Raw genomic sequence first — 13,586 nt, forward strand, 5'->3', positions numbered from 1 at the left:
AATCGGTAAGGAAATGGTATTGAACATTTCTAATAATAATAATAATTGTAATACTTTCACCTAGGAAACTCGGTCCGTTCCTCGGGAGTGTTTTAATCTCTGGGCGTTACTGTCACCTACTGTTGGATCAGTGGACCAGCAAATGGGACTTTTACCATTTGCTGGCGGATAAACACCAGCTTAGTGGATTTGTTTTAGAACATGGCAACCCAAAAGTTGTTCTTATGTATGGCTTATTACTGATGTGTTAAACATTAATGCATTCAACAGTTAATTAACTATATTAATTAATCAAATTAGTTACAACTTTGAACCCTTTCTAAAGGGTACTTATTGGAGAGGGGTACCTAGATAACTTTGAGAAGTATTTAAGATCTACTGGATATCACTTGTAACAGTAATGTGTGAGCCATTGACAGAGACAGATGATAAGTATGAAGATAAAAGAGTTCCATTCATTTTACTCATAGCTGTCTGTCCATTTTCACTCTCATTTCCAGATGACAGAGTACATCTTTCGTCACGCCTGCTCTACCTTTCCCCTGACAGCTGTGATAACACCCAGCTTTAACTACTGTTGTACACTAAAGATCCAGCAAGCTACTGTATGTGGATCAGGAAAATGATACAGGTTTGGTTATCCTCTGGAGTGACACAATTACATAGTTGACTTCAGTTGGCTGTAATTGAAGAAGTCAAAACTATTCTACCATTCATGTTTAACAACTGTCAACTGTAACACTGATATAGTTCGGGGATTACACAATAGTTAGAAAATAGTCTCGAAATACATTGTTACATGCAATTATTTTCTTTGACATTCTTTATCAGTGTGGAAGCTCCAGTCCTTCCAAATCCACGTGGATACTCGCACTTCATTGAAACATTTAGGGAGAAATGACAAAAGGATGTTGGGGGGGGGGGGGAGAAAAAGACAACACTAACAAAAAAAGGATCAATCAAAAGATTGAAATCGCTCTTAGACAAAAAACAAACAAACAGTAAATACATATTGCACACAAGTTGAAAAAAAATCCATCTCATAGTCTTTAAGCAGTTACAGACTTACTTCTGCCGTTGATATTAACTAAGAAGAACAAGTGTTGTGTCTTTCTATCACTTTCAACAGAAAATATGCTCCAGTATACCAGCCCCCCCCCCCCTTGCCTCCGCTTTGCACACACACCACAGATACTGTGCACAGGATGACTTGGGAGCTACAACCAGTCATCCCATAATATGTCAGAAAAAAATGATTGATATAAAACTGCCATTTGTGGTGAGTGAAGCATACGAGTGCTATCACCTCCACAGAATGATAATTATTGATTTTTGTACTGTGGCGTCCGTGTGGCTCCGAGGAAAAGTCAGATCGAGGCAGTGAACAGCGCCGCGCGACACGCTTTGCTGCTCGAGAGACGCACAATGAAACCAAAGATGGACCGGGCACACTCAGCCAGCTGAGAGCTTTCACATCGGGGGGGGGGGGGCACTTAAACAGTCATGTTGCTGTTTCCCTGCTACACAGTTTGCAGACTCCTTCAGTTTCCATGAAAAAACACTAAAAACCTCCTCCTCCTGCAGAACGGACTTGAAGAATCCTACCAGGTTGCGGTACGACATATAGAGCATTTCATACTGTTTATTGGACTCTAAAAAAATAGTTAAGAAAATAAAATGATGGCAGACAAGCAGCCAGTACTGAAGGGTGGGCTTTCAGATGAATCTGCTAGCTCAGCAGAACGCTGTTGGTGCCTTTTTCCAGAGCTGGAGAGACGACTCCGAACCAAAGACGAGTGCAGTGGATGAGACTGTGTGCAGGCCGGTTTGTGAGTCTGCACCGGCCTTCAACAATCTGGACAGAGTTCTGACTCAAAGGCAACCATATACAGCAGTATTCCAGCTTACTGAATGGCCTAAATAATAAAAGCTTTGATTGGTTTCTTAACAGTGAAACTACGCCACCTATGTGCCATAATACTGAGAGTTGTAATTGTTTTGTAATAATAATAGTTATAATAATAACAGTTGATATTATTATTTTACAAAATACTATGCACAATATACATAAAGCAATTGACTAAATCAGTAAATGCTTCGATAATTGGCACATTTATCACTGCTAAGAGAGATATCACAGTGCACTGTGAGCTACAGCTACATTAAATACTCGTACAGCTACTGTACTGCTGAGGATCACCGGTCTGTCTGTCTGTCTGTCTGTCTGTCTGTCTGTCTGTCTGTCTGTCTGCCTGCCTGTGTGTCTGTCTTTCTGTCTGTCTGTGTGTCTGTCTGTCTGTCTGCCTACCTGTCTGTCTGCCTACCTGTGTGTGTGTCTGTCTGCCTGCCTGTGTGTCTGTCTGTCTGCCTGCCTGTGTGTGTGTCTGTCTCTGCCTGTGTGTGTGTATGTCTGTCTGTCTGTCTGCCTGTGTGTGTGTCTGTCTGTCTCACTGTTTGCCTGTCTGTTTGCCTGGGTGTCTGCCTGTTTGTCTATCTGTCTGTCGGTCTGCCTGCCTACCTGTGTGTCTGTCTGTCTGTTTGTGTGTGTCTGTGTGTGTGTGTGTCGGTCTGTCTGCCTGTCTGTCTGTCTGTCAAACCACCCTCACGCTAGATAAAATCACTTTGTAGACATTAAAGTCAAGATTACTATTGACTTCTTCTGTAAATACTAGTAAGTAAGATATTTGATCCTTTAATGTACTAAGGAGAGAAACAGTAGTTGTGGTCTTTGTGCATGCTCTGGCGTTGTTGTGTCTTGCTCTTGAAGCAAGCAGACATGAAAGGAAATGTGTTTCTATGGAATAAACTGCCCCCCTGTGATGAACGTAAAAAAAAATAAAAAAAAATTGACAAGGGACGCAACGGGATCTCGTCTGGCTTCCCATCCCGAGACCGACCATTGGGCAGTGCGACCGTCTCTTCAGCCGAGAGCCACGGAGTAAAATCAAAGTTCAGTCAGAGAGCTCAGAAAGCCCCCCCCCCCACCCCCAGTGCACGTTCAGACCACCGTACTGATGCCGCTGTGCTTGGGCTTGGTGCTGCTGGGGGCCTGGGAGGGTGCTGGCGGCGGGCCGTGGTGATGCGCGGCGTGCGCGGGGTGAGCGGAGTGCGCCGAGTGGCTCCCGTGGCCGTGCTGCGTGTGAGGGTGAGACGGGTAGGCCGGCTGCGGGCCGTGAGAAGGGGGCGGGTGGTACTGGTGCGGAGGGTGCTGCAAGTGTGCCGGCGGGTGGTAGTGGTGGTGGTGGTGGTAAGGCGGAGGGTTCTGGGTCAAGTGGCAGAACTGGGGGTGGTGCATGGAGGCCGACGCGTCTGTCTCCGACCGGGCCGTGTGGTGCAGGTTGGCAGGGTGGGGGGTGTGGGAGATGAGGGTGGGGTGCAGGGTCTGCGGTGTGGGGCTGGGGGACTTCACCCGCCTGGTGCCGAACAGAGATCCCAGCAGCGAAGAGGAGTTGGGCAGGGACTGGCCGCTGTGGCGGGACGGGCAGTCTCGGCTGGAGGGGGGTCTCCGCCGCATGTGGGGACTGCTAATGATGGACCCCTGCAAGAGAGAGAGGACGGTCAGGTCACAACACAGGCACGGCAGAGTCCAGCTGCCCCGTAGGGAAACAGCAGAGAGAAGTGAAGGTATACTTGCTGCAGATTCAAATTTCACCATTTACCGTTTTTTAAGGACCAAAAGTCGCCAATCCTACTTCTGATTTCCACAGTCAAAATCAATAGCTCGTGTCGATAAAGTTTTGATTTAAAATTGTGACACCCCCTAACCAAAAGACACAACTGCGGAAAGAAAAACACATCAGCCCACTCGTTTGGGTTTCTGCAGTGTGCACAGGCTTGTTGGATTTATCACACAGCAGCACCAACTGAATGACCAGCTACAGCTGATCTCAAATCTTACACGGTTGCTTGTGTCGCCCCGTGGAAAAGCGTCTCCATTTTCCTTTTCCGGTCCGCTGCCTTTGTTTGTCTATCCATGTTAACATCTCACGGTCGGCTCTCTCTAAATGATTTGGAGGCTCGGCTTGCTGAGCTTGTCAGAGCCTGCAGTATCTGCATCGTCACGAGCAGACAAACTGCGTCTAAAGTCTTCAGACTCGCTCTCTGACTGCTGATGCTGTTCCTGTCAGTTTTATCTGGATTCCAAGGTTACGGTACTCTCTTTCACTTTCACGTACCCCCACTTTGGAGACTTTATATAGAACAATCTGAAGCTGCAGCCTGTATACAGTACACACATTTGTATGCAGTACCGTTTTCAACTGTCAAGTTTGGGTTTACCAAGAGTGCACTAACTGAGTTAAAGGGTAACTTCGGGGTTTTTCAACCTGGACCCTATTTTCCAGTTTTTGTGTCTAAGTGACTGATGGGAACAACAATCTTTGAAATTGGTCCAGTATTAAGCAAAGACAGCGGCGAAACAAGCTACAACGTTGCAACGCAATTGCGCACCTTCAATTTACGTCCACTACAAGTGCTTGTTTTCCCACTGACGGGCTAAGATTATTATTCTAAGAGTCTGACGACATTACGGAAAAGATCCCTACAGAGGTCAACCTTTTTGCTAAAGAGCAAGGTCCTTTTTTTTTTTTTACATTAAACATCCGCAAAACCACCAAACCCACCATACTCCATTTAAATAAACAGTAATTTTATCATCATAAAAAGCCATCTTGGTTCGTTTATGTAAATTCGAGTCTGGTGTGTTTGGCGATCGCGATTTAGTTTATCAGTGTTTGGCAGCGCTGCCTGGAAGGCACCTAGGATTAGGCAATGGTTATAGGCTATGGTTAGGGTTATGGTTATGGTTAGGGTTAGGTTCCTTGAAGTCAACGGTTGCAGCGCTTCCTGGAAGGAGACGTTGGGGGCTTAAAACACCATCGAGCGGTGGTTTTGGAGCTGTTGTTATGTAATGTTAAACAAAAAGATTTTTATTCTTTAACAAAAAGGTCTATCTCTGTAGGGATCCTTTCCATAATGTTGTCAGACACTTATATATAATAATCTGAGCCTGTCAGCGGCAAAAACAGCACTTTTAGTGGGCAGAAATTTGAAGTTGTTCACAGTAGTCACTTAAGACACCGATGCATGGGAAAATAGAGTCCAGGTTAAAAAAAAAAACTACGAAATTACCCTTTAACGATAAGAGTTGATGTGTTTTCGAGATGTGTTTTCTAAATTCCCATTCAGAAAGACAAAAAAGGACACAGTAACAGAATGACAAGATAAACAATCAAAACAAAGGTTTATGTTAAAAAAATGAAGCAAATCCTTCAGAGCCATGCATAACATGCAAACAATTAAAATGCAAGGTTCTTTTATTGTCATTCTACAACGCCTATGAATGAAATGCAAGTTGTAGTCCCTTTGAGGAGGATGAGTTGAAGAGTCTCACAGCCTAAGGAAAGAAGCTGCTCTGTAGTCTGGTGGTACGACAGCAGATACTTCTGGTTTGCCGGACAGCAGCAGGGTGAGTCAGCTATTGCTGGGGTGGGTATTGTCTTTCAGTATCCTCGCCAACTGATATCACCGATGACTAAGTAGATCCAAAAGATCCAGAGTGTTGAGTTATGATGTGTTTTCATTAATTGTTTCTTAATTTGTTTGACTTAAACTGATCAGAGCAGCCTAACCCTTGCCGTGATTTGTTGGACTATAGGACTGCTTTGACAGTAGAACGACACCGTGCTTATAGGCTTTAAATTGTATACTCTGCCGTGCGTGGTACCTGGATTTTCTTATGGTAATCTTTTTTATTTTTTTAAATGACCACTTCTGACCAGATGAGAGTAAATCTTTTAATACATAGGCCTACTGTATATTTAATGAGTGGTTCCCAACCTTTTTGGTCCTTTTTGAGGTACCTCCACAGCCCTGTCAGATGAACTCACGTACCCCTTCATCAATTTACTGTATAATGTATGTTCCAAATGTATGACACTATTCATCATATAAAAGTAGATATTTTCATACAATTGAACTGCCAATATTAAGGTTGGTTTGGCCAGCAATCGCAGCCTTCTCAGAGTGAAGCTGAATGTTTGACCTAACATTTCACTAACATTAGGCTACTTTTAGCTAACTATTTCAACCATTTATTCACTAACATTAGGCTACTTTTAGCTAACTATTTCAACCATTTATTCACTAACATTAGGCTACTTTTAGCTAACTATTTCAACCATTTATTCACTAACGTTAGGCTACTTTTAGCTAACTATTTCAACCATTTATTGACTAATGTTAGGCTACTTTTAGCTAACTATTTCAACCATTTATTCACTAACATTAGGCTACTTTTAGCTAACTATTTCAACCATTTATCGACTAACGTTAGGCTACTTTTAGCTAACTATTTCAACCATGTATCCACTAACATTAGGCTACTTTTAGCTAACTATTTCAACCATTTATTCACTAACATTAGGCTACTTTTAGCTAACTATTTCAACCATTTATTCACTAACATTAGGCTACTTTTAGCTAACTATTTCAACCATTTATTCACTAACATTAGGCTACTTTTAGCTAACTATTTCAACCATTTATTCACTAACATTAGGCTACTTTTAGCTAACTATTTCAACCATTAATCCACTAATATTAGGCTACTTTTAGCTAACTATTTCAACCATTAATCCACTAACATTAGGCTACTTTTAGCTAACTATTTCAACCATTTATCGACTAACGTTAGGCTACTTTTAGCTAACTATTTCAACCATTTATTGACTAATGTTAGGCTACTTTTAGCTAACTATTTCAACCATTTATTCACTAACATTAGGCTACTTTTAGCTAACTATTTCAACCATTTATCGACTAACGTTAGGCTACTTTTAGCTAACTATTTCAACCATGTATCCACTAACATTAGGCTACTTTTAGCTAACTATTTCAACCATTTATTCACTAACATTAGGCTACTTTTAGCTAACTATTTCAACCATTTATTCACTAACATTAGGCTACTTTTAGCTAACTATTTCAACCATTTATTCACTAACATTAGGCTACTTTTAGCTAACTATTTCAACCATTTATTCACTAACATTAGGCTACTTTTAGCTAACTATTTCAACCATTTATTCACTAACATTAGGCTACTTTTAGCTAACTATTTCAACCATTTATTCACTAACATTAGGCTACTTTTAGCTAACTATTTCAACCATTTATTCACTAACATTAGGCTACTTTTAGCTAACTATTTCAACCATTTATCGACTAACGTTAGGCTACTTTTAGCTAACTATTTCAACCATTTATTCACTAACGTTAGGCTACTTTTAGCTAACTATTTCAACCATTTATTCACTAACATTAGGCTACTTTTAGCTAACTATTTCAACCATTTATTCACTAACATTAGGCTACTTTTAGCTAACTATTTCAACCATTTATTCACTAACATTAGGCTACTTTTAGCTAACTATTTCAACCATTTATCGACTAACGTTAGGCTACTTTTAGCTAACTATTTCAACCATTTATTCACTAACGTTAGGCTACTTTTAGCTAACTATTTCAACATTTATCCACTAACATTAGGCTACTTTTAGCTAACTATTTCAACCATTTATCCTGCATTTATACAGTAAACAGGGTCACACAGAATCTTATAAAGTTTTCAGCCGTGATCCAGACTGAAAATCTGTTTTTCTGCTTGTTGTGGAGATGTAGTAATCTAACAGCTAGCTTAATCAAACTGTGCCACAGACTGTGTGGAAAGTATTGAGAGATGGACTTTTTGGTTTTGGTCTTTTAATGGGAATTGTTGATGTCAATAAGAAAACCATAGAATAATAATAACAGATTTATCCTTAAAGGCAAAAGTTCTGGCAAAAGTATAAAAATATAGGCTTATGTGAAATAACAAATCAAACTATCACAGCTAGCCACTTTAAAATGGTCCTGATGACAGAGATTGTCTGGTATGAGAGAGTTTATATTAACTGTTTAACATCTGTGCCTCCATGTTTGGATTCTTTCACTGCAGTACACTGCTGGCTATAGTGTGACAATAAAAAAAGGAAATGGGACAAACTTCTTGTCAAGGGGTCAGGGGTCAGTGAAAGAAAGTCGTGCAAGTCTGTGACTTCAAACTGTGTGAGCATGCACTAGCTGGAAATGACAAAGCACAGCCAGGTTCACAAAATTTAAAAAAAATGGCTAAAACTCTAACCAACTACACATGAGGATGATTCAAGGGGAAGAGTCTAACGTCTACAACGAGAGCAGAGTATTATTAGTCGTGTCATGCTGTGCACATCAAGGGTTAACAACATGTGTCAGCCACAGTGGATCGTTTCTGTTCAGCCCATTGCATGCACAGTGACCAAGGTGCTCACGACAAAAACACCAACAACAGTTAAAAAAAAACAACTCATACTACAAAGAAACAAAAAAACAGACTTGTGTGTTCCGAACAAACAACATAAAGTCGGAGGACAGCTCACAGCATCAGTTGCGTCCTACTTACTTCAATATTGCTGTCTAGTGATCCTGCACTGCTGCGTCTCCCACGCTTGCCTGCCCAGAACATGTAACATGACAGATTAGACACGCCTGGTTAACACGTGAAGGTGCACATATCCCGTCTGTCTAGTACGGAGGGGAAGGGACGCTAGCGCCCTATAGGGCGAGCATAGTGGCACATGACTAGCTAGCAGCAGACTGCCAGTATGGCAGAGGGAGGCGAATAAGGACTACAGGAAAAGGGAAGAAGCAAGACAGCGCTACAACTCCACAACAGGGTTAGCCTTTGGGATCACTCAATCTTGATGATTTCTTTACATGTCTACACAGCAACTGTAGGCACAGCTGGCAGGAGTCCACTCATCAGTAAAAGTAATTTCAATCTGGCTGCATTAAAGGGATACTCCCTTTAGCATTTCACATCCATTAAAGCAGAGGTCTTCAACGTTTCTTAAGCCAAGGACCCTTTAACTGTGAGAGAGACAGAGCAGGGACCCCCTACTACATATTGTATAAAATGAAGTTGCATATTAAAGTGGGCCTACAATAACGTTTAGTGCATAGAATACTAAGCTATTAAAATAATTGTTGGTATGATTTTTTAAATCGTGTTTTTGTGTTGCACAGTGAATAGGATGAACTGTATCTGTGGATGGCTACCTTAGTGACTACCTTGCCTATAGGCCAGTAAGCCTATCATCAGTGGGGATTTATATTTGCTAATAATTTGTTGGATTCATGTTAAGACATTTTAATAAAAAAAAACAAAAAACACAGGCTGAGTACTAGGCCTGCACGATAAATCGTTATAAAATCGCGATCTCGATTCACCCCTGTTCGCGATTCAATTTTTAAATGAAATTTTTTTCTCCTTCAATTTATTGAAAGCATTTGACATTGACATGTTTTAATTATGTAAAGACATGTTCAAGGAGTTCAGATAGAGCCTGTATCAGGGCCAGATTTAGTTCAGTGTGTTATATGTCACTATGTTTGGTAGCCTACTGTACTTAAATGGCCGGTATGTACTTTATTTCCTTTATTCATTGAAGCCTCTGTGTTTAAAGGCTTGTGGTGATGTGCAATGTGCTCTAGGTGCCAAAAAAATCTATGTTTGGTACCGCCAATTTGTTCTGTTTTGTCATGGTTCATGTGTGCAATAAACATTACATTACAAAGAATCGTGATTCATATTTTTCCCCGAATCGTGCAGGCCTACTGAGTACAAGTAGTGCCACCCATGACTGGTAAACTGACTTTGTGCACGCCTGTCTGCAAAATCAGTAGAGTTCCCCTTTAAGGGTCGAGAAAGCTGTATTAATATGAGTGACTTTAAACAAAAATGAACCTCAAATCTTGTAAATGTATAACTGAGTGATGCACAAACAGCTCCTAAAGGAATTACAGGCCTGGTGGGGCTCTTTAAAGACTGCCACTAAAAATGTGTTGTGTCTCATTCAAAAAGCTTTACTAGTCTGAACCCTGCGCTGACGTCACTGAGTGGGTTTGTGCACAGCGGCTCTGCAGTGTAGAGGCGACTCTCTACGTGCTGCCTGAATCAACCTCCCAACATTAATTCCTCTTACCGCTAAGACGCTCAAATTGATCATAGTGACCTACATAGTGCTGCCTCCTCCCCCGCCGGTGGTGCAGCGTTTTTAGTAAATTACACCTGGGCCCATTAGCAAACACCCATCTCTGTCTGCTTGCGTCACCGACTTCATGGCTCAGAGGTGGGGGCTGCACAGTTCATCGTATATTTATCTCGATCACGGTTTTGGCTTCCCACAATTAAAGCTACAGTTGATTGACAAATAACTTCTCGTCATATTTGCTCACACTGTCACTTTATCCTAGATAGACTATCAGATCATCTGTGAAATAATCAAGGGGGTAAGCGTCTGTCAACAACCTGTAGCTCCTATGGCGCCATTTTCATTATACCAAACGATCACCCGCCGTTAGCGTCCCATTGACTGCCATTCATTTTGACGTCACTTTGACAGCGAATAACTTTACATCTGAAGCGTTTAAAGACTCTATTGTTTTTTTTTTTTTTTGAAAAAAGGGGGGGTTTTTTGGGGGGCCCAAAATTTTAGCACCGGGGTTGGGGGGGGGGGGGGGGGGGTTTTTTAAAAAAAAAAAGCAGCTTAAATAAGCTAACGATTGTGTCATAACCACGAGACTTACTGTCGCATAGTAGAGAAATTACCGTATAGTACAGGAGAAGCTCACAGGCAGTTTCGACTTACATGAGCTGTTTAAGTTGAATTACTAATGTTAACTAGCATTTTAGTGATCAGTAATTAGCCTGTGCCTATGTTATCTCCTTACATATACCTACGCTCTCCGTCTCTGTAAGATTGGGAATGATTGAGATTTTTCTTTGCACAGCTACCAGAAGACTTGGAGTTGGAGGCTGCTCAGTAATGCTCAGCCAGCACCGGAAAAGTGCTTCTAATATCCTTCACTGGTCTCCATCCAGAGACACGGGATCTGTTGGTCCAGTTTATATACTGTATATGGAAATAATCACTTTCCTGCCTCTTCCTGGTCATACTAATGGCAGAAGGAAAACAAACCAATCAGAGCCGAGAAGTCTCGGTGTCAATGACGGCTCGTTTACTGTCAAACTAGGCAACGCCCAAATATGAATCAAGATCCTATTAATGCATTGCCTGCGTTACATTTCTCGCCTCAAATGTTTTCAGAAATGTATTTTAGTGAACTGTTTAGCTAAAAATGAGCAAGGGAACTTGCAAATATCATTAGTAGCACTAAGAGGAGGCAGAGGAACATGCTTTTTTCAAAGACTATCTGGCTCATGTACTACTTTTAGAATATAATGACAGTTTCAATATGACAAAAAGTATTTTTTCATAAAAATTACCTAATGAATTAATGAATGAACATAATGTTTAAAATGTGTTCTCTGCTCGGCTCATAGAAAACGCTGCATATCAAATCAAGCGCTTCTTAAACTCACAGCCAGCCACCAGGGGGCGATCAAGATGTTTTGGCTTCACAGTTTGGGAGCCGTCATGCCGCTGAAAAAACAAATATCAAATGTCTGCGGCAGAAGGCAAAGGGTACAATTTTATTTATATTTTGCTTCTTGGAGATGCACTGAATTCAGGTGAAGAAGAAGCTTATTTAAGTCTTATTTTGATTCAAAGATTTTGTACATTGGGAGGAATTAAGCACAATATGAAATCAGCGCTCTGTTGATTTAATTTTGGGTAAAAGGTTTTGGTAGTACAATTTTATACATATTTTCCTTCTATGAAATGTGAATAAGAATCTTATTTTGATGCAAAGACTTGTACATTGGCAGAAATTTAGTACAACATCGATGTGAAAGCAGTGCTCCGTTTATATAAATGTGAAAGTGTAATAAAAAAAATGTCCCTAAAATCAATGAATAATCAGGATAAATAACTGTGATCTCAATATTGATCAAAATAATTTTGGCCGAGTTCTGGGTGAATCGTCTTGTAGAGTGCGCGCCCATGTGCAGAGGCTTAGTCCTCGCCGCAGCGGCCGCGGGTTCGGTTCCAAACCTGCGGCCCTTTGCTGCTTGTCATTCCCCCTCTCTCTCCCCTTTCATGTCTAACCTGTTCTATCAAATAAAAGGCCTGAAAATGCCTCAAAAAAACCAATAGTAATAATAATTTTTGCCATAATCGTGCAGCTCTATTCAGAGGATGTGTTCCCTATAAGACACTCATTGCATTGGCAGGTCCGTTGCCGTGGCTACCACCCAAATCAAAACAGGAACAGGAACTCGGGTTCTTCCAAAGTTTCCGAATCAATTTACATCCAAAAAGAAGTGAATAGTATCATGCCAGCGTTCAGCTTTGAGTACACACTCTATTACTGTCTAGCAGAGGTGCGGGACTTGAGATACTGGGTTACCGTGGCAACCCCTGACTTTTACCTGCATCCGAGAGGTCACGTAAGGAGCTGCTGAGGGCGCTCCTCTTCAAACCTTCGCCGACGGCGTAGCTGTCATCGAGGCTCCCTCGGCTCAGGTTGCCGTTGCCCGTGTCCTTCTTCATCCCTGAACTCTGGGACATGCTGGGCCTCACCACCCCCTTCTGCTTCTCCAGCTCAGCTGTGCGACACACACACACACACACACACACACACACACACACACACACACACACACACACACACACACACACACACACACACACACACACACACAAACCCACACACACACAAACACACAACATTAACAATTAAGTAATCCAGACTTCCCTCTTTTGTAATCTACCTCCCCTGTAAAGCGACTTTGAGTCTATGAAAAGCGCTATATAAATTAAATTTATTATTATATTTTGAATTGACGTTAGACTAGTGGTTCCCAAACTGAGGGACACACCCAGAGTTATAAGAGGAGGGTGCGGCGATGCTAAATATGAATAAATAATGCATGGTTCTGCTAGGCTCGTGAAACCGTCCTGATCTCGCGAGCTCCGGTTTTCCACTCGCAATTCAGTTTGGCATCTTGAGATAGAGAAAATTTGGAGCCGTTCGCCAAACGACCGACCAATCAGCGTTGGTTTTGAGGCGGGTTTAGGTGTGAAGCCATGAGAAGCGACTGTTCAGTCTAAACAACGTGGCGGCTTCCACGGATGAGATGAGCGTAGCTATCGCAGCAAGTTTTATCCGATTTAGAAAGTATTCCTTCATTGAAAGAAGAGCAAAAAAACGGCACTGGAGGCTTTTCTCGGAGGAAAAGATGTTTTTGCTCTTCTCCCGACTGGTTTTGGCAAGAGTTTGATCTGATTGGTTGATTTGGCCCGTCTATCACCAACATAGGTGGGGATAGACAGATGGTTTATCCAATCAGCTAACCAGGATTTTCGCCCCTTCCCAAAAGTTCTCCAACGGAAAGTTCCCAGATGGATATGCCGAGCTAATGCGAAGCGATCCATCTGGCGGAGTCAGGTTAGGGTTCTGCTGCACTGCTAGCAACGCACGGACAGCTTTAGTGAAATTATTTTCATTTACTAAATAGAGAAAGTTTGGGAACCACTCCATTAGACTATAGTCTGGTTGAAGGATGGATAGTTGTTGAGCACAAATATCTAGAAAAAATGTAA

At 41.7% G+C, this 13,586-nt stretch overlaps 1 protein-coding gene across 7 annotated transcripts in view; it reads right to left on the reverse strand.

Moving 5' to 3' along the window:
- Nucleotides 1–2,499: 2,499 nt before the first annotated feature.
- Nucleotides 2,500–13,586, reverse strand: part of iqsec1b (IQ motif and Sec7 domain ArfGEF 1b) — a 241,601-nt gene continuing 230,514 nt past the window's right edge. For 4 of the 7 annotated variants that reach the window (XM_039797024.1, XM_039797023.1, XM_039797026.1 and 1 more), the window contains 3 exons: nt 12,413–12,589; nt 8,480–8,529; nt 2,999–3,538 (listed from right to left, as the gene is read on the reverse strand). In XM_039797024.1, the coding sequence (XP_039652958.1) occupies nt 2,999–3,538; nt 8,480–8,529; nt 12,413–12,589 (767 nt within the window). Of the gene's footprint in view, nt 3,539–8,479; nt 8,530–10,962; nt 11,523–12,412; nt 12,590–13,586 lie in introns of those variants that run through there. The other 3 variants (XM_039797022.1, XM_039797027.1, XM_039797028.1) reach the window with 3 other exon arrangements.

This window comes from Perca fluviatilis, chromosome 4 (assembly GCF_010015445.1).
Source record: "Perca fluviatilis chromosome 4, GENO_Pfluv_1.0, whole genome shotgun sequence".
In the NCBI taxonomy this organism is placed as follows: domain Eukaryota; kingdom Metazoa; phylum Chordata; class Actinopteri; order Perciformes; family Percidae; genus Perca; species Perca fluviatilis.